Genomic DNA, 18,089 nt, shown 5'->3' with positions numbered 1-18,089 from the left:
TTGCCTTCGACCAGGCACGTGGCGGCCTGCCCGCTCATTGACATTTAGATAGGACAGTAGAAGGAAGTCAATTAAGGAAGGTAGGACGCATTGGTACCAACGTCATAACCAGCATTGGTACCAACGTCATAACCAGCATTGGCTGTGACGTTGGTGCGTCGTTACATGGAGAGAGAGAGAGATTATGCTTTTCCAAAGTATATTAGGCTAGTACTTATCAGGAATCTTTTGGGCAAATTTGGCGAAGTGTTTCCTTTTACTCTATACCAGTTCATATCGAGTTTTTTATCGCGATGGTATCTTCGAAGTATGCCAAAATGCTATTCTGCAACGCGTTTTAAATATAGGGTACGTAGTTCATATCGAGTTGACCGTGGAACAGCTCTGGGTTTTGTGCTAATTGAGTTACTAGAGTCGGGTCACTTGTGTGTGTATGCATCATGCTTTGTTTATCCCAGCACGCACTGTATCCTCGGATAGATGTAGAGGTTTTACACGTACATGCTGCAGTAAAAGAAAAGCTGTAGGAGCTGCGTGGTGTAAATATTATTTGAGGTTATGGTTATTCACTGGATAACTGAAACATCTGTCTTCGAGATTTGCCCATATTTGACACGTGATCGTGCATAAAGCAGGATTGCAAACTGAACTGTATAGTTTGTACTTCGGCAACATTTTGAGCAGGATCATCTGTACAATACAGGCTGGACATTATGAGACGGCTTTACATAGGGCCTCTCCAATTCGTGGATTGAGACACAAATGCGGTTTTTCGGTGTGCAGAACTTACGCATATGCATACACGTAAAAGACTGAGCTGTACAGAGGACCGAGACTTTATTTACTGTGTTGTACATTCTCGGAATTGCTTCACGTTCAAATATATATGCACCTATACTTGTAGTTATTACTCAAATGAAATGCAATGGTTGCACAATCGACGTCAGCGCTGGTAGTGGTAAGTTATACTGATAACTGCCGATGGTGCTGCCACTGGTCATTCGCTGTCCATGTCAAATCCGGAATCAAATCCATATTTTTGCTGCAAATCCATGTGGTTGGAAGCTCGTCCTCGGCCGGGACGGCTTCATGCCCGTGGTATGCGACTTCAAAGGTTTACTGTCTCTGAACAGATGTTTTTTTCTCTACGCGGTAAGACGGTAGCGCAGTCGCTATTCATTCCAGAATTTGCTCCGCGGTGACCACCTGTCCATATCCGCTGTGGGCAACCTATCAACTGAGCGATGCGCGGATACTACATGTACATACTGCTGCTCCTGATAGCAGCACCTATCCTCCTTACGAGCTTGACCGAGGCTGTATCGCCGACGATGGTCTCGAGACAGACGAAATCGGCGAGGGTTGCAACCTTTGATAAACAGCAGCAAGAAAATGCAGTGTCGACGCGTAGAGATGGCGAACGGTTTCTAAGAAGCGACAAAATTGACGATGAAGGCAACTTAGTCGAGAGCTACAACACCGACAATGAAGAAAGAGGATTCCAAAGTGCTGCAAAACTAGCCGCCGAAAAACTCGCGGCGCAGCTCGGTACAAAATGGAAAGCATTGACGAACAAGGACTTCCGCAACCTGCAGCTATTTCTGAACGTAAAAACGAGTTTTGAGAAGCTCTACAAAAAGGGAGCAACGCCTTTCAAGCTTATGACTGAGATGAATCACAACGGAATTGCTAAGGTTGGCTCGATTGATGAACGGTGGGGTGACTACTTGAAGTTTTGGGTGAAGAAGAATCATGGAGAGATTTAACGTACCGCTACTTAAAACGCAAAATTATATCGCTATTCTAGCTCTTTTTTGTTTACACAGCGGTATTGTCTCCAACGATCTGCGTTCTATCGCTGACCATCGTACATTTGATGGACCTGACGTTCGAGGGCCGTGTGATTGCTTACTTCTGCCTACATACTGTACAGGTTCTTACTATCGTCCTGTGCTTGTATTTGCTATAATTTACGTGTTCCAACATGCTTAGCAAAATAAAATAATATGGTCTTGCTATTTAACACTGGTGCTGCTTAGTAGTATCAGTGTCATGAGCGAGGGACAGTGTGGTCTCTCTTGGTACTACAGTGGATGATGAGAGTATTGAACGCGTCCTGATTCATGATTCACGATTCTCCTTTAGACGCACGCGATATCGAGTTTCTGTTCTTAAGTTCAGGTATGAGCAGTGAGTACTGGTAAAAGGTGAACACTTGAGCAACTCACCAGAAAGCCACGCACCAACAAGTTTAGTGAATATACCTGGATATGCAATTACGTCCGAAAGCAACAATACCTAGCTTACAATTTATTGGTTTAGTTTTTTTAGTGGCTTGGAACTAATCATTATAATTAAAAACTCGAATATATTTTATGAATACTTTTTTTCGGGGACCCCTGATAGTGTGTCACTTAGTTGTGGGTATGCTGTGTGGCGTGATGTGATTTGAACGTTGTTTGTGCTGCAGGCAACGTTTTTATTAACGAATTTATCCGTGTGATGCCGCTGTCCATACAGATTTTCGAGTTGTGAGGTGTCCTCCCAGGACACGTTATTTTTAATATTATACAATATCGTATTTACCAACGCCCATATTTACTCCGTCAATAGAACTTCTGCAGTTATTTTGGTAAGCTATCCTTACATGTACCTTTTCGAACGGTATAAGTAGGAGAGCTGCATAATCGATCTTGGAATCGTAATCAATCAGAAATAACCAATAAGGCTGCGATTCTTCGGTGCTACACTTTATGGTGTGAAAGAAACAAAAGATGAAAAGTAGGGGGGACTCCACTGTAGTAGTACTACGTAGTGAAAATAATGTTTAGGTGCCGTATTTGCATTCCGAACAAGTAGTTAATTCAATTTTTAAGCGGAGTGTTGTTCATTTCGAAATTCAAGGTCTGTATGGTTGCTTTAGAAATCGTAAAGTAGAGCTACGAAGTCAAAATCCGAATCAATAGCCTTACGGGCTTCTTCAATCGTGATGCTTTCGTTTCTTGGCCTCGTCGATCGCGAAAGGACCATACTTCAGCTGGTGTCCATATGCCAATACCCACCGCTGCGCCCAGTGATCGTACTTTCGAGGCTTGGTAACTCTTCGCCAAAAACCACCGTTCAGTTTCAAGAATTGCTCTCCGGCGTTATTGACGACTGTAATCCCCCTCTCGTCATTGTCGTTCGCGTGGTTGTCACCCTCGTTCGCCGGGTCTTCATAGCCGTTAAATCTCAAAATCTGCCTACCATGGGACGAAATTGAGCTAGAGGATCCCGTTAAGCCCGTCCATTGGCCGAAGCTAGCAGACAGAGGTACCGCTTCGTTGCGTGTTAGAGCGATAATCGCAATCAGCAGAAAGCCGTAAAACCTCATGGGTGTACGCTGGACTTGGATTCTCTAGACAACGGGAAAATAGGAAAATGAGAACTCTGTCATAGTAAGCGCAGCACTGGCATATTTGCTGCATCATCGTAGGTGACGCATAATCCTCCTTGAGTCATGCGAACCTATGAGGATTGTAGCAAAGGCTGTATTGAGAAACAGATCCCGCTACTTGAATCTTGCTGGAACGAAAATATCCTACTACAGAATAACATGCCACGAAATGTATTTATCGCTTAGTAGCTCAGTTTTATTGTATTGATTCACAGTAAGTAAATATAAGCACCTCAAACGAAACTCAGCTAAGATTTTAAGCTAAATTATTAGCAGCGTCGCGTTACTATCGATTTTGTAGTTTTCGATGAAGACTTTTCTTCACCCCCACTGCGTATCGCAAATCACCGTCCAGCAGGATTTCCTAAAATAATATTGTCAAGATATGGCAGAATAGGCAATGTCATGAAAATAAAACAATTATTGGATAGCGATACTAAACACTTTATTTTGAGAGTCTCAACTTGCTGAAATAACATTTTGTTGCCAAGGACCGAAAATTATTAAATAAATTCCGGTCCTTGGCACTAAGCAGAGTATTGTAACTGTGTGCAGCATATGTGGTAATAAATGCTTTCCACGCTCTCAATGCCTCAAGGAAACCGGTAAAGGATGAAACCAGTCGGAGAATGCCCTCGTTTTATGGCTCTTTCGACTGGTATTTTAGCTTGGCCTGATCAATGGGTAGATCTGCAGTAGAAATACAGAATACACATGAAGTGGATGTACGGCAACAGCGGGATTCGCAGCATTCAGATTTTTTTTTTTGTTAAAATAAAAAAAATGTTGTTTCGGTCAGATCAAAAAAATAATTGCATAAATCTGTTTTGTTGAAATATTTCGATCAGGATTTTTAAATTAAAGCCAAAATTTTGTATTCAGTCCCGCGGGACCAAGCACCCGCGGGAAATTTATGCTCTCAGCGTTACTTTGCGCTACTTTAGGTCGATTGCAAAGTAACGCATCACAAACCGAGTGTCGATATGGAATTTTATATTAGAAGCATACTGAAACCAAGATGCGGATCCCCGGAAAAATAGTCCAGAGAGATATGCCTTATTTGAGCGTAATATGTGTACCCATTCGATCAAAAATGCCAATCGATGGCCACTGCGAAGATGCTGCCATCGGCGTACACTTCACCTGCCGCTGCCGCGTCTCCCCGTCGATTCTGCGATCCCGTCCTCGTGGATCTAGTCAATATGTTCTTTGCAGCATTGGTGACAATCTTTTCGCTGTATGCCGCGTCGCGCCGAGCTCTACAGATGGCATAAATCTCTACCCAGTGGATGCAACCGTGACGTTACGACGCGATTCACGGGCGTTGAGCGAGCTGCAGGCATCTCTACTTATCCACGACAACAAGACAAACTCTAGCGATGTAGTACAGGATCGTGAACTGCATTGGATATCTCGTGCAGCTGTGCGTACCGCTGTTGCGATGACGCTGGAGTTGCTACCCTCGTCAAACTCTCAACTGCTGCGTGACGCAGACACTCGCTCGTTGCTGCAACAAACACTACAGCGAAATGTTGTGGTGTGTGCAGGCGCAAGAGTGAAGCTGCCGACCCTGGCTGGTCTCGTGGCGGAGAGCAGAGGTGTGGAAGATAAGGAGCAAGAACAAGTGCTCACGTTCCGCGTGGTGTCCACTTACCCTGCTGCACCCTTTGTCCGGATCACTTCTGGTACTCGTGTAACGTTGACAGAGCCTGGAAATATCGATGGAGGAGATGGAAATGAAGCTGAAGACTCAGTCGTGACATCTCCACCTGCACAACAGGACAAGGGAGTGAAGGTAGGAGGAATGGAGGACGAACGAGCGGCTCTGCGGGAATTGATTTTACTTCCAGTGGCGCACCCGCGACTGCGCTTGGAGTTGGGTGTGGAATTTCCAAAGGGTGTGTTGCTGTGTGGACCTCCTGGTGTGGGTAAGACGCTGCTGGTGCGGTCGGTTGTGCACGAATGTCGTCAGGTTAAGGATGCGTCTGGAGCTCCACTAGATCTGAATCTACAGGTCATCAACGGGTCTGAAATAATGACTAGCGGTCGCGGAGATGCCGAACAGACTTTGCGTGGCACGTTCGATAATGCAGTGGTTCATGCTCGCAGTGCTCGCCACGCAGCTAGCGTCATCTTTATCGACGAGCTCGATGCTCTTTGTCCCAAGCGAGAAGCTGCAGGTGGAGGGGCCTCATCGTCACACAGTCGCATTGTTGCTCAGTTGCTGACGCTATTAGACGGTGTAGAGGGTGGCCTCTCGCGTGAAAATGTGGTTGTTGCAGCTGCCACGAACCTGCCAAACTCTATCGATCCAGCGCTACGTCGGCCAGGACGATTCGACCGCGAGATCTTCGTAGCTCCACCAAATACAGCGTTGCGCAAGAAGATTTTCAAGGTGCATCTTAGCCGGACTCCTTACGCTCTCACCAACGGCTCGGCAGAGGAGGCTGAACAACAACGTGATACTTTTCTCGACACATTAGCTGCAAAAGCTGTTGGCTACGTTGGCGCAGATATTGCCGCTTTGTGTCGTGAAGCTGCCATGGTGGCGTCGACGCGGCAGCTTGTGGCTCTTTCTCAAGATCGTGATCTAGAACAATGGTGGGAAGACTGGAAACGCCGTGTTGAGCCTCTCACTGGTGTCCAGAACGCATCGCCAACACTTGAAGCTGTTGTCGCGGGTCGAGCTTGGCATGCGAACCCTGCTGCTATCATACCGCTGTGGTTTCTCGCTAAGCAAAACAGCCAACAAGATGCTGATAATACTGGAGATAGCGAACATCAACGACAGTCAGACTTGGGATATTTCAGGTTTCTTTTAGGTGGCGAACGACAACGCATCAAACCTTCGTCTCGTCATGAGAAGGATGAAAAGGTACAGACATTTGAAGTGACCATGGCCGATTTTGATCAAGCTATGCAAACCGTCGTACCGTCAGCTCTTCGAGGCGCCAGCGGATTCACGTAAGTATTGTTTGTTCTTTACGCATAGTAAGTGTACTGACAGTTTATTATTGTTTCAGCAAGGACTTTGAGCGACAAGGCTGGGATAGTATTGGCGGTCAGGCAGAGACTAAGCTCGCCTTGCAACAAGCACTTGAATGGCCTATCAAGTATCCGCAGACCTTTTCTCGGCTCGGCGTGAAGCCACCACGTGGTGTTTTACTTTATGGTCCACCAGGATGTAGTAAAAGCTCCGTTGTCCGTGCAGCAGCTCACTCAAGTGGAGCCACCTTCCTGTCGCTATCAGCAGCTCAGGTATTCTCCCCATTCTTTGGCGACGCAGAAGCTGCTGTTCGCCAAGTCTTCCGCGACGCACGAGCAGCACTCCCTGCCATTATTTTCTTCGACGAAATCGACGTGATGGTTGCCAAGCGGGAGTTTGATGGATCTGGAGGTGGAGAAGGTGGAACTTCTACTGCTATGCGTGTGCTCTCCACGATGCTCAATGAAATGGACGGCGTCGAGTCAGCCGAAGGACTCTTGGTCATTGGCGCAACGAATCGTCCGGCTTGTATCGATGCAGCACTCATGCGACCGGGTCGGTTTGATCGGATCCTCTTTGTAGATCTCCCAGCTGAAGGCGATCGCGTTGAGATCTTGCGGATCCACTCACGGCCGATGCAACTGAACGATGATGTCGATCTACCTGCTTTGGCTAGTCGTACACCATATTTCAGTGGAGCTGAACTTGAGGTACAGTTACTATCTATTTTGCTTGAGACTCTCTTGTCGCTAACTCGTTGATTGCTCGTAGAATTTATGCCGCGAAGCAGCACTACTCGCCCTTCGAGAGTCTCTGGATGCCGAGAAAGTGTGCATGCGCCACTTTGATCAAGCTCTTCTTGGTATCACGCCTGTGTCTTCTAAGGAATCCGTGCAAGACTACATCGAGTTCGCGGAAGCTATGGGCCATCTGTCATAGGATACGAACACAATAGAATAGATGCATCTGACACTATTTTTCTTGTGCCATACTATCCTCAGTTTAAACTGTCATCTAGAAGAGAATCTCGCCTCCGTCCATGAAGCTGACCTTGTGCTGCAGCGGAATGCCGTCTCTCTCGACGCCAGCTTGTTCCATCTTGTCCACAACCTCAAATCCTTCCACGACTTCTCCAAACACCACGTGCTTGCCGTTAAGATGCGGCGCAGCATTTAGCATGAAACAGAACTGACTGCCATTGGTATTGGGACCAGAATTGGCCATCTGCAAGATGTATCGCTTGGAATGTTTGAGTCGCAGTCCATTTGGCTCATCTTCGAATCTACCCCCGTAAATGCTGCGACCTCCAGTCCCTGTGCCCGTAGTGAAGTCTCCGCATTGTACGATGAAGTCCTTAAGAATACGGTGGCACACGCTGCCCTTGAACGCGTAGTCTGGACCCTTCTCGCCCGTGGTGAGCGCTCGGAAGTTCTCCACTGTTTTGGGAGCAATGTCAGCGTACAATTCCGCCGTGACACGACCGACGTACACGTCGTTGATGGCAACGTCCAGCCACACATATTTCCGGTCAGGTTTGGGCTCCCAGGACCTCGTAGACTGGGGGGTTGCAGCCTTTTTCCCCGTGTTAGCCCCCTCATGAGCCATTTCATCCGTGAATTCGCGCGTTTGCTCCTGTGTATCACCGGCTTGTTGGGTCAAGTGCGGACTCTGCGCCGACAAGTCGAAGAAGACGTTCACCACGACGAAGTAGGCCACAAAGATCAGCCCCATTCCCAGCAGAATCACCTTACGCGCATCCAGCGCGCCGGCACCGCGGGGAGCCATGGTAATATGAGATTGAACTGAACGGATGCAGAATACGATATAGATACATTTGATCTGTTTGAGCGGGGTTGATGACGAGGAATAAGATGTTGGAGCAAAATTGTTCAGCATCAATCTGCTGTGGATAGATGTCAAAGGAATCCTCTTCCGGCAGACGACTCGCTCGACTTGTTTGCAGAGAGCATTTCCCGATTTCACACGCGACTGGAAGCTAACTCCAATTGTGTGTGAAATATAACACCACGCTATCGTTGGCGTCCTGAACAACGGTGCATTTTGTAAGCTCGAAGTATCTCGTCCTCGCGAAAGAAAATCAAGGATGGGTTTCAGCATTCCAGACTCACCGCGTGGAAAGACCGACGCCGGTACACAGTGGACGGGGCCCTCGCTTGCACCATCGAGAAATGGACTTCGTGAAGGCTTCCACCAGTCGATCGCTGCTCGCCGTCGAAATGCGATCGTACCGGGCTCTTTGGCGTTCGATGCACTGGGATCTCCTCGCTCGCCGGTCGTGTTCCTGAGCCAGGAGAACCGCAGAGCTCTCGCTCAGAGTCGGGAACAGGAATAAGGAGAGCAGTCAGGCGGGATTGCTGCACCATGACCAAGGTATGATACGTTGTGATGATAGCCTATCATTGATAGGAGGATAGCAATATGAGAAGCGACTCGCTGACATATTTTGGCGTGTGTCTTTTGCAGCCGTGAACGTCGGAACTGCACAGAACGGCCACGCCATCTCGTGAGTCACGAGGCGTGAGACGTGGTGTCCACGCGTGATTGAATGTCCAGGTCAGATAGGCATTGAGCGGTTTCGAGGTCCAACTTGCCGTATATGTAAATATAGCGATGCCAATCCAACCAACTTTGAGGGGAAGAGCTCAACATGCAGATTTTTTTTTTTTTACATGTATAATATAGCCCACACCATCTTTCTGCCTGTCAGTACTTTTAAACTTTATGGAGCGAAAACGATCATAAAGTTACCTCAAAATTCACACATCATCATACAAAATTACTATGTAAGGTCAAAACTTTCGACTTACCACACCCGCTACACCAACTTTACACACAATTCCTGTTTGTTGTGTCTGCCACATTTCACCTCCAAATTGGTATCGGGCGAGGAGCTCCCCTCCATACGACAAGCTAATGAGCGGGGGATCGGGCGACTGGCATTCGGCGGCCGACCGCCTGGCGCTCTTCATGCAGCGCTACGCTGTGGCAGACGACAAGGTGGCGAGGCAGCTGGGCTGGTCTCATGAGCAGCTGCGTGCGTATCTGTCGCCTGAGGCACGGCGTGTCAAAGCGGCGTCCGACGTACGTCCGACAACATCAACATGGCGTTTTTAAGTCGCTAAGATGGATCTAACGCTGTGCAATGCGCTGTAGATTGCAGACACGGCGGTGGACAAGCTGTTGATGAGATATCGCGTGGCATTAGCGCATCAAACACTCAAGAGCGCGACTACCAAGCCTCTGAAGCCTCTGGATGGGAGTTTTAGGAGATCGACGGCACCCACACAGGTCAGAAATTGCTGAGTATGCTTATAAGACCAGAAGACAAAAAAATGGCGGCTAATTGTGCGTATTGTGAGCAGTTCGGGCGCAATGCGGGGGACAGGAGAAGCATCATTCACGCAGAAGCTACACCTGCGCAATTGGTTGGTCTTATGCACATGCTATTGGGATGGCGTTGCGAGATACTTAAATATTCTATATAGAAAGCGACCGCGGAGCTGGAGCAGCCGTCTGCGGGTAATCGGAAGCGGAAGCGGAGGGTCATCATGCAACCACTGCATGCTTCTAATACTAAGGTGAAGGCTGTGGCGTCGAAGGAAGAAAATGTTGCAGATACGGGGTCAAAAGCACATCAACTTGATGTACGGAAGCCGCAGCAACTGGCCAAACCGGAGCTTATGTGTCCTATTCGTCTCGATGTCGACTTGGATGGCGTTCGCTTTCAAGATACTTTTCTCGTTAATACGTAAGTTCGAGTTGCGGTGATTACTGAAGGCGTTCATGACGTAAGTTTAACTAATATGTGCATGTGTATTCCTTACAGGGCCCTAAACACTTGTTCACCGGAGGTGCTTGCTTCACAAATTGCCCATGATGAAAAGATGAGCAATAAGCTCAAAGTGCGTATCTTATTCTTGCATCTATTTTTTTATTGGTTGGAATACTAATTTCTTTTTCTATTGCAGGATGCAATCGCTGAGTCAATTCGTAGACAAATTTTGACATTTACCTCATCTTGTATGACGATTGATTACAAGAGCGAGCGGTTATATCCTATCTACTTAGATCTCATCATTGACGGATTCTCCGTAAGTGATAGCACTCTACTGGTTGGAAGATCGATGTATTGACGATGTACTGTTGCTATCGATTTGTTTGTAGCTGCGCGATCAATTCGAGTGGGACATATCGAACAACTGTATCGCCACCCAAAAGTTTGCAAGCACACTATGCGTAGACTTGAACCTGCCAAAAGCATTTGAGCCCGCTATCGTCTTTTCGATCTATGAGCAGGTTGCTGCCTATCGTGTTGCACTGAACGGGCGCAAATGGATTGGGAAGAATCTTTTCCAAGCGAAGGATTCCGGCCTCACGCTGCCAACTTCCAGTGGAGGATACGTCGAGGTGATGCCGCCGCTTGACGACGTCGTTCGTAGCGCGGATGATGCAAGTAAGTTGGTCTTCTGTATCTGCTGTACATTTACAGCAGAATCTCACGAATTTACTGTTTGTGTTACAGAATTGTGGCAGCCTGTACTGAGTGAGCTGTCCAGAGAGGAGAGGACATATTTATCTGCGAGATTTACGGCTGCTCGAGCGTACGTTCCACTTGTGAGAACTGTGCTTGCTGAAGGATCTTGCTCTAATAACTGCCATGTATTGCGCAGGCCTACCACTTGGAAAAGCACGCCGGTGGTCTCAGAAACTAATGGCCGATCAAAGCGACCCTCACGACCAGTATCAAAGGTTCATTTATTGCTGTACCTACACACATACCGATTGATAGTTGAGACTTACAGGAGTCGATGTGGTCACAGGAGAGCCGCCTTCCGCGACCGATCAACCCTTTCATCGTCTACTGCCAAATGCAGAAGGAAGCGTTGGGCAAGACTCGCCGTTCTGCGTCTGAAACGAGGAAGATCATGGGCGATATGTGGCGCAAATGCACGGAAGAGGTAACTTTCACTGCGTCGTTTGGTTAGTCCTTGATCTAACTAGTGTATGTTTTGTGATAACCAGGAAAAAGAGTATTATTCTCAACTCACTGAGGTGGAGAACGAAAAGAGACGTCGCGACCACATTCTGGATATGAGGGACCGCGCCATCGCCGACTGGGAAGAGGACGAAGCTCGTCGGAAAGGATTGTTGGCCTCTTCTACCTTGGAGGCGTCCGCAGAGCACTTCCGTGGTCTCTTGCTTGAAGTACGTTATTGTCTCTATGTGTATGTGCGTGTCAAAAATAATGCTGATACCGTATGCTTGTAACCAGAACTACATGAGCGAGCGACACGAAGTAGATATGAATAGACAAGCATCAGTAGTAGACACTGGTGAAGAGGACGAGGATGACAACGAAGTGGCCTAGAGGAGTAACAACATGCAGCCAAGTCCACATCAAAACGGATAAAGCGAGCAGATGTAACAAAAGACTGCAGCTCCTGTTGTGCTGGGTTGTACTTCATTTTTTTCAAGTTGCTACAGATCTGGCATCCTCCATATCTTCAGCTCAGGTGTAGATCTCAATGCCTGTTTTGTCCAGGATCTCAGTGCGCAGCAGTTCCATCAACTCGCCTCTGTCTCGCGTGTTCACCCAGTGGCCACTTTCAGCGTCATACTCATAGCGACGAGGACCACTGCACCACCAGAAAATGCAATGAGTATCAGTCTCAAACGTAGAAACCACCCCTATGGCTATCGTACCTGACCGGAGAGGACCACCAGATCTGTCGGTTAGGCACCTGGCGGTTGATCACCCACGTGCCGTGCTCGCCCAAGTCAATTTTCAAGACACCTTGCTGTTGTTGTGACCATTAGAGTCAGTATGTTGGTCAAAGTGCTGCGGTGGGTTTCGACGTACCGAAAACATGATGTCGGACTCTTCGAGCATCTCTTCAATGCCGTCCAGCCAGCTCTGAATATCATGCAGCGTCTCGTCCGCCAGCTCCATGAACTCGTTCTCCGTCATCTGTGGAGGCGCTGGAGCGTCTGTGGAGAAGTGCATGGTCTGCAGGGGGCTGTTACGCGATGCTAAAACTGCACCATTAGATCTGCACAGAGATGGCAGAGCTGACAGAGCCTTAACACTAAGCGTGGAGGCGCGGCGGGACGCGCAACGCAGCGAAGAGAGAGCGACGTGGCGCAGCATTCTGGTGGCTTTGATGACGATTGTGAAATGGGAGCTCATCGCACATTTTGAGCCAATCGAAGGACACATTGATGTAGTTTTGACCAATAATGTGGCTGGAAAAGAACACGTACTTTGGGTGACAAGCATTGTCAAAAAGCGTGACAAGCTGAAAATTCAGATCCATTTTTCCCAAGATGGCCAAGAAGCGGCGTCATGTAGCGTCGACGCAACGAGCGTCTGCCACAACGAACCGGGAGAAACCAATCGATCATGAGGCTATCAAGAAGTCCCTGGAGACTTTGGGGGCCTATTACGACCGATTGAGTGGCGAGGTAGTCGGAATCCCGGCAAGGTTGGAGCGCACACTCCTGCTGCATAGTCTTGTGGTGCTCGTCGTGCAGAATGCACTCATGGTTGTCCAGGTATTCACTCCAGTTATAGCTTACAAGGTAACTGTAACCGCAATTCATTCTTTCTGCTGTACCCCAGAGCGTGCCAACTACACAATTTGCGTTGTTGGCTGGAACTGTCGTCTGGATGACGAGGAAAAGCTTCGTGGAGTTGTTTCTGCCTCCTGCCCCTCTTCGAGTCGGCAGTGGTCGAGAAATTGGCTTGAGAATTTTGATCCTTGTTTTGGGTATGAGCGGACTTGGAGCTTTGTATTATCGAAATGAGATCCCATCGGATACCCTCCATATCGTGGCTTTCGCGGCGGTGTACGTTTGTCAACAGCGACGGTAGTGAAGTCAAAGTAGCTGACGGAACTTGTTGTATGATGATGGTTGCAGATTTCTGCTTGATATTGTATCGATATATCTAATTAGAGGAGCAATAGGCCGACTTACGATTCGACAAATACTCTTGTCAGCTATGGAAGTCACCTACTTAGTCACAGGCATTTCGATTTCTCTCAATTATGTAAGGAACTCGTTCTGGAAGACCTCGGCAAGTCGATAAATCTGACCATTTGGACTTGTTGTAATGAGCAGAAGAAGGAGTGGATATACGATGAGATGGCCTTCGCACTCACAGCGGCAACAGCTTTCGTGCACGTGATAGTGCTGCTCACGGCGAAGTATGTCGTTCTCCATTGCTTTGGCGATATAAACGGCGCCTTTATGAAGACACAGCAACGTGGGGCGAAGTTACTTGAGAGTGTATGGCAAGATATTGATCGCTTCGAACCAGATCAGCTTTCAGTGGGAGCTTCAAAGGTTTATCAACAGCTCATTTTTAAGTGAAATTTCAACCTAACGTTATTTTGTTGTTCTCAGAAAAAGAAGTCTAAGAGCAAGTCTCATATAAGCTCCATGAAGACCATCACCAGTGGCAACGACAGCAGTGCGCTTCAAACTAATCGGTCGATATTCAAGGAGCCCCGCGTGCAGCTTGCATTGTTGACGTTGGTGCAAATACTGCTTCTGCTCACGCAACTTGTGCTCTCTGCGCTCGTTCTGTATTCGTGGGAAATGACAAGGTACGCCACCAGTTGCTCCTGTGAGCATCAATAGCACTGACTTTTATTTCTGGACAGCGTGCTGATGCTTAGTAGCTCCCACGTGCTCTGGACACTCGGTCAAGTGCGACGAAAAGTGCTTTCCCGCTGCACAGTCAGATCTGCTGACCAAAAACTCAAGAGCGAGTAGATATTTGCGGGTCCAAAGTGTTGTGCACCACTATGTTGTGATTGTCAATTCCAGTAGCAATGTTTGATTGGAGGTCGTTCAATTCTTCTGCTCTGCTTCCTTGGCAGCGTTGCAACAGTCGTAATACCGCTTGATAACCTCCGCGCACTTGTTCTCCTGGTAATTGTGACGCTGCAGACAGAACTGAATGGCGCACGCCTGCTTCTTGCACACACGCTCGCACAGCTCCTTCTCGGCGGCCATTTTCAACGAGAGGCTGATTGTCAGTTTGCGCGTATTAATACTCCTGTCGTTGCCAATGAAATTGACACAATAAGGATTTGAATGTCTGGAATATGCAATACAACGCAAACAGGCACGTTAAACGCTCCAGTAAATTATGAAGATCGATAAATGCAACTCATGCGACTAAAATCTGCAAGCAACGAGCGGTAATGCATACGTCACTTGGTTTAATTTTCGCTGAGTTGACGTCTGCTATTGACCGCTTGATCGTAAGCTGAGAAGAAACTCCTTAGACAGTGGTGTCCTCCTCCGTGATCGTCTGGGACTTGGCAGCCGGAGTCTCCTCGGGTGGGGTGTACTCCGGGACGCCTCGCGTGAATGACGGGTGCTTCATGATGACAAAGTAGTTGAAGTAGGCATTGGAGAAGCCCGCGAGTGACACGAGAATGCCGTAGACGCCACACATGCCGAACGGGAAGATGGAAATCCTGCGTTAACCCACGCCATCAGTATAGATACTCCCCGTCAATCAAAAGCATTAATAACGTACATGCTCAGGAAGAGGCATCGACCCCATGGGCTGTACATGAAGCCGAAGCTGCCACGCAGCAGCTTGTCGATGTAGGCCGTGCGCAACTCGTACCCCACCAAAATCAATGCGAAGAAGCTGCGGCCAACACCAATAAGGTCAGCTATCATCACCACTAAAGCATAATTCAACTACTAAGTCGTACATGGTGTAGATGACTGAGAGTGCGTCTGCCATGACGGAGAAGGCCGAGTCTGACTGGATGATCTGTCCAACCGCCAGTCCGATCATGCAGCCAGCCATCACCAGATTAACGATACGCATGGCCGACAACACGCCAGTCACCGACGAGCCTAGGATGCTGCACCAATAAAAGTGTCAGAACGGCGTAAGTAAATCGTATCACGGGCTACAGACGCACATTTCCCGGGTCTTGGCCTTGATCTCCGCCCACACTTCGCTGATAGAGATGGCGTCGGCAGTGTGGGTCACCTTGTCGGCAGCCGATGGAGGCGGAGGCGGAAGCTTCAAGTCATCAGGGTTCAGCGGTGGCAGCTTTCCGTACGTCGTGCTGCATTTAAGAAATAATCAAGTAAAGGTTAGAGAAGAGTATAATCTCGCGCTTCGAGCTCGTCGGTCAGGGACGTACTCGGTGCCCAGGGGTCCAGCGTTGAGCACAGTGCCTCCCAGAACGGAGGCGTTGACTTCGGTGGTCATCCTGCGAATGCTTTCTCTCAGTGTGTACGCACACACGCGCGCTGTCTTGGGCAAGACTCTTGGAGGCTGGTGAGCTTTACCGCAAGCTCTGCGATACCTTCAGAGGTATTTTAACTGGGCGTTTGTATGGGACCGGCTTCTCCCGGGGATAGGTGACGAATCTGCAATTATTGTATTTATTGAAAGTTTTTTGTTTTGATTTTAAAATAAATAGTTGCAAGTTTTTATTTTTTTAAAAAGTCAAAATGCAATTATTTACATAAACCGACGTGTAGTTTACTACGATTTCAGTGAACGTATTTTCAATTAATTGCTCGCGCCATTTGAATTTTGAAAATGCAAGACACTGGAGTGAGGAGCAACATTTGATTGCGCAGCTTAACATTAGATAATAAGTTAGGTGTGCTCGACGGAAGCGAGGCTCTTACTGGCAACTGATCTCCGGCGTATCCATAGACGACATTGACGCGGTGGAAGCCGTTGACACGCCACTGCACTCGCTCATACTCCTGCTCTTGCGAGGGGTGCTGGCCACCTCCTTTGCGAGAGCAATCTGGTTCCTCCGTTTGAGCTCCTCCACACGGCCCTTCATGGTCTCAACCTGACCTAGCCACCGCTCGTCCTTCTCGAAATCCAGCAACCGAGATGTTGAATTCTCGATTCTATTCACGAAAGCGGCATAGCTCGTGCATGGCGAGCGCACACGTGAGGAGATCGGAGTCGGTGGGGGCACGCAGATCGGCTGACTAATAGCATTTGAACTGGTAGTAGATGTGAAGCTCCGCTGTGCACCTAACAACGTGGGCTTGCGCACCGAGCAGGCAGCGAGATGAAACTCGCGAGATTTCGGCTGTGGGAGCTTGCTCACGAGGAGAGAGCAATCCCGCACTAGTCTAGGTGGTGACGACTTCGGCGCTGCTGGCACCTCGCTCGTGTCCTGGTTACTAGGCTGACTAGCCTCCTGCTTCTGCTCATACACCATTTCCTCCTGCAGTTCCTCTTCAGCCTGCTCCGGCTCATCCTGTTCCTGCTCACTTTGAGCTTGTTCCTCCTGTCCCTTGTGCCCAACGTCCTTTAGCTGCGGCTCAGCTTCGCTCATGGCAGGCTGGGCCGGCACGATTCGCACAACCTTGGTTGGTTGGATAATCGGGGTCTCCTCAACCACTGCCAGGGCGTCGTAGTACGTCACCAGACCGTGGACGTTGCCGCGCTCCGGGGACTCATGTTGGTGGTTGGGCGCATCCGCACCTGTGGAAGCTGCCATGCTCTCGAACATCTCTACGATGCTGCGCACTGTCATGCTGGTGCCTCGACACTTAACTGTACTTTCGAGTGCTAGTTATCTCTGTGGGGCTGCGAACTCTGAATGGCGACGGAGAAAACTGCGCTTGAAGAACTTCCGACGCGGTTCACGACAAGGCGATGAGGGATCCGCGTGCTACGCTGGAGACAAATGAGTCGGTGGCTGGAATGGCGCGCTTTTTGGTTTGAACGGCACAGTCTCTGCGGCGCTCACCGAATGATCGGATTGGCCAGAAATCTGAACAGTGGGATATTACTGGCTCGCAGAGCCGGTTTTATTTAGCTTGGGCGGACCAAATGAGTCTCACTGTGAAGGATAAGACAGCGAGGACGAGAAAGCATTCACAGGTCAAGCCCAGCAATTTATATCGAGCGCTTTGACAAGCAAGCAAGTTGCCGCCAGGAATTTGCGAAACTTCAGACAAATCATCTTGCAGTCTTGTGTCGAGCTGACGAAGCGGAGTCCCATCTGCCATTGCAGCACCAAGCTGGTGTCAAACAGACGACAAGTAGCACTTACTAGCACACTCGTATTACTCGCAGCAGAACTCTCTTTCTCCATCAGTCAGTGACAACAATGGTCAACCACCACTCCTTCACTCATGGTACTCGTCCATACCATTACCGTGAGCAACCTGGCTACCTGCACGGTTTGTAGAGCTCCTAATCTGCAACAAATGCGAAACTAAATTCTCTCGTGCGGCTCGCGCGTTTGTTCGGCCGCATGCATGGCTACAATGAAGTGTCAATGGCGGTGCAAGGTGTTAACGTGCTTGGAAAGCAGTGTGGCGAATATATATGAAATTGGTTCTCGCAAAGTTCAAGGCATGGACCTGCCTTCTAGCAAGCTGACTTCAGAGCAAAAAAGCAAGCGAGCGAGCTGGCCACTGATGATATGAAGCCGCATGCGGAGCGCATTGTCCGTCAACGCCCCAGAACAAGGTTCAAAACGCTGTGACTCGCTTTTGAAAGACAGAGCTGAACAATACCGATGATTTGGATGTGATTGCCCAAACTGTGAAAGACAAGACTTGCAGCAACGAAGTGGATGAAATTGATGCATTTTCGTTTGCATGCAATTTGGAAAAGGCAGGACA

The 18,089-nt window shown here is 48.5% G+C and overlaps 10 protein-coding genes across 12 annotated transcripts; 4 read left to right on the top strand and 6 right to left on the bottom strand.

Moving 5' to 3' along the window:
• The first annotated feature begins 1,180 nt into the window (after positions 1-1,180).
• On the top strand, positions 1,181-2,388 carry PPTG_01610 (hypothetical protein). The gene has a single exon (XM_008894979.1). The coding sequence runs from the start codon at positions 1,245-1,247 to the stop codon at positions 1,764-1,766; it is 522 nt and encodes a 173-aa protein (XP_008893227.1). The 5' UTR covers positions 1,181-1,244; the 3' UTR covers positions 1,767-2,388.
• Positions 2,389-2,980: 592 nt separating this feature from the next.
• On the bottom strand, positions 2,981-3,373 carry PPTG_01609 (hypothetical protein; the record flags this gene model as incomplete). The annotated part of the gene is made up of 1 exon (XM_008894978.1): positions 2,981-3,373. The coding sequence occupies one exon, from the start codon at positions 3,371-3,373 to the stop codon at positions 2,981-2,983; it is 393 nt and encodes a 130-aa protein (XP_008893226.1).
• A 1,134-nt stretch (positions 3,374-4,507) lies between these two features.
• Positions 4,508-7,395, top strand: PPTG_01608 (hypothetical protein). The gene is made up of 3 exons (XM_008894977.1): positions 4,508-6,400; positions 6,460-7,132; positions 7,194-7,395. Exons 1-3 carry the CDS (start codon positions 4,530-4,532, stop codon positions 7,359-7,361), a joined length of 2,712 nt encoding a protein of 903 aa, XP_008893225.1. The 5' UTR covers positions 4,508-4,529; the 3' UTR covers positions 7,362-7,395.
• On the bottom strand, positions 7,032-8,903 carry PPTG_01607 (hypothetical protein). The gene has a single exon (XM_008894976.1). It carries the CDS (start codon positions 8,538-8,540, stop codon positions 7,437-7,439), a length of 1,104 nt encoding a protein of 367 aa, XP_008893224.1. The 5' UTR covers positions 8,541-8,903; the 3' UTR covers positions 7,032-7,436.
• Positions 8,292-11,811, top strand: PPTG_01605 (hypothetical protein; the record flags this gene model as incomplete). The annotated part of the gene is made up of 14 exons (XM_008894975.1): positions 8,292-8,813; positions 8,907-9,226; positions 9,335-9,524; positions 9,597-9,731; positions 9,806-9,868; positions 9,929-10,191; positions 10,270-10,345; positions 10,412-10,534; positions 10,608-10,896; positions 10,966-11,044; positions 11,114-11,192; positions 11,264-11,401; positions 11,466-11,648; positions 11,716-11,811. Exons 3-14 carry the CDS (start codon positions 9,357-9,359, stop codon positions 11,809-11,811), a joined length of 1,692 nt encoding a protein of 563 aa, XP_008893223.1. The 5' UTR covers positions 8,292-8,813; positions 8,907-9,226; positions 9,335-9,356.
• Positions 11,812-11,843: 32 nt separating this feature from the next.
• PPTG_01604 (hypothetical protein) lies at positions 11,844-12,626 on the bottom strand. 3 transcript variants are annotated; one of them, XM_008894972.1, is made up of 3 exons: positions 12,304-12,626; positions 12,147-12,241; positions 11,844-12,079 (listed from the first exon to the last, which is right to left on the bottom strand). In XM_008894972.1, exons 1-3 carry the CDS (start codon positions 12,589-12,591, stop codon positions 11,953-11,955), a joined length of 510 nt encoding a protein of 169 aa, XP_008893220.1. In that variant the 5' UTR covers positions 12,592-12,626; the 3' UTR covers positions 11,844-11,952. The 3 variants fall into 3 exon arrangements, with proteins under 3 accessions (XP_008893220.1, XP_008893222.1, XP_008893221.1); XM_008894974.1 differs by having other exon boundaries at positions 12,147-12,626; XM_008894973.1 differs by having other exon boundaries at positions 11,844-12,241.
• A 141-nt stretch (positions 12,627-12,767) lies between these two features.
• On the top strand, positions 12,768-14,219 carry PPTG_01603 (hypothetical protein; the record flags this gene model as incomplete). The annotated part of the gene is made up of 6 exons (XM_008894971.1): positions 12,768-12,995; positions 13,063-13,289; positions 13,362-13,491; positions 13,563-13,787; positions 13,848-14,050; positions 14,108-14,219. The coding sequence occupies 6 exons, from the start codon at positions 12,768-12,770 to the stop codon at positions 14,217-14,219; spliced, it is 1,125 nt and encodes a 374-aa protein (XP_008893219.1).
• Positions 14,220-14,297: 78 nt separating this feature from the next.
• On the bottom strand, positions 14,298-14,462 carry PPTG_21080 (hypothetical protein; the record flags this gene model as incomplete). Its single annotated transcript, XM_008895533.1, has 1 exon — positions 14,298-14,462. One exon carries the CDS (start codon positions 14,460-14,462, stop codon positions 14,298-14,300), a length of 165 nt encoding a protein of 54 aa, XP_008893781.1.
• Positions 14,463-14,733: 271 nt separating this feature from the next.
• Positions 14,734-15,690, bottom strand: PPTG_01602 (hypothetical protein; the record flags this gene model as incomplete). Its single annotated transcript, XM_008894970.1, has 5 exons — positions 14,734-14,932; positions 14,995-15,111; positions 15,179-15,334; positions 15,395-15,544; positions 15,623-15,690. 5 exons carry the CDS (start codon positions 15,688-15,690, stop codon positions 14,734-14,736), a joined length of 690 nt encoding a protein of 229 aa, XP_008893218.1.
• A 324-nt stretch (positions 15,691-16,014) lies between these two features.
• On the bottom strand, positions 16,015-17,233 carry PPTG_01601 (hypothetical protein). The gene has a single exon (XM_008894969.1). The coding sequence runs from the start codon at positions 16,988-16,990 to the stop codon at positions 16,115-16,117; it is 876 nt and encodes a 291-aa protein (XP_008893217.1). The 5' UTR covers positions 16,991-17,233; the 3' UTR covers positions 16,015-16,114.
• Positions 17,234-18,089: the final 856 nt, after the last annotated feature.

This window comes from Phytophthora parasitica, assembly GCF_000247585.1.
Source record: "Phytophthora parasitica INRA-310 unplaced genomic scaffold supercont2.3, whole genome shotgun sequence".
Classification (NCBI taxonomy): domain Eukaryota; phylum Oomycota; class Peronosporomycetes; order Peronosporales; family Peronosporaceae; genus Phytophthora; species Phytophthora nicotianae.
The sequence above is the reverse complement of the archived record's forward strand: the minus strand, read 5'-3'. Positions and strand labels throughout refer to the sequence as shown.

What these genes read in the sequence shown, in the direction of transcription:
- PPTG_01607 (XM_008894976.1), bottom strand. Translation starts at nt 8,540, where the DNA reads ATGCTGAAACCCATCCTTGATTTTCTTTCGCGAGGACGAGATACTTCG.
- PPTG_01610 (XM_008894979.1), top strand. Translation starts at nt 1,245, where the DNA reads ATGCGCGGATACTACATGTACATACTGCTGCTCCTGATAGCAGCACCT.
- PPTG_01604 (XM_008894972.1), bottom strand. Translation starts at nt 12,591, where the DNA reads ATGCTGCGCCACGTCGCTCTCTCTTCGCTGCGTTGCGCGTCCCGCCGC. An exon ending in AGTCCGACATCATGTTTTCG is followed by an intron (nt 12,242 to 12,303) that starts GTACGTCGAAAC and finishes TCACAACAACAG; the next exon opens with CAAGGTGTCTTGAAAATTGA. An exon ending in TGGTGGTCCTCTCCGGTCAG is followed by an intron (nt 12,080 to 12,146) that starts GTACGATAGCCA and finishes CTGGTGGTGCAG; the next exon opens with TGGTCCTCGTCGCTATGAGT.
- PPTG_01601 (XM_008894969.1), bottom strand. Translation starts at nt 16,990, where the DNA reads ATGACAGTGCGCAGCATCGTAGAGATGTTCGAGAGCATGGCAGCTTCC.
- PPTG_01608 (XM_008894977.1), top strand. Translation starts at nt 4,530, where the DNA reads ATGCCAATCGATGGCCACTGCGAAGATGCTGCCATCGGCGTACACTTC. An exon ending in CGAGGCGCCAGCGGATTCAC is followed by an intron (nt 6,401 to 6,459) that starts GTAAGTATTGTT and finishes TTATTGTTTCAG; the next exon opens with CAAGGACTTTGAGCGACAAG. An exon ending in TCAGTGGAGCTGAACTTGAG is followed by an intron (nt 7,133 to 7,193) that starts GTACAGTTACTA and finishes GATTGCTCGTAG; the next exon opens with AATTTATGCCGCGAAGCAGC.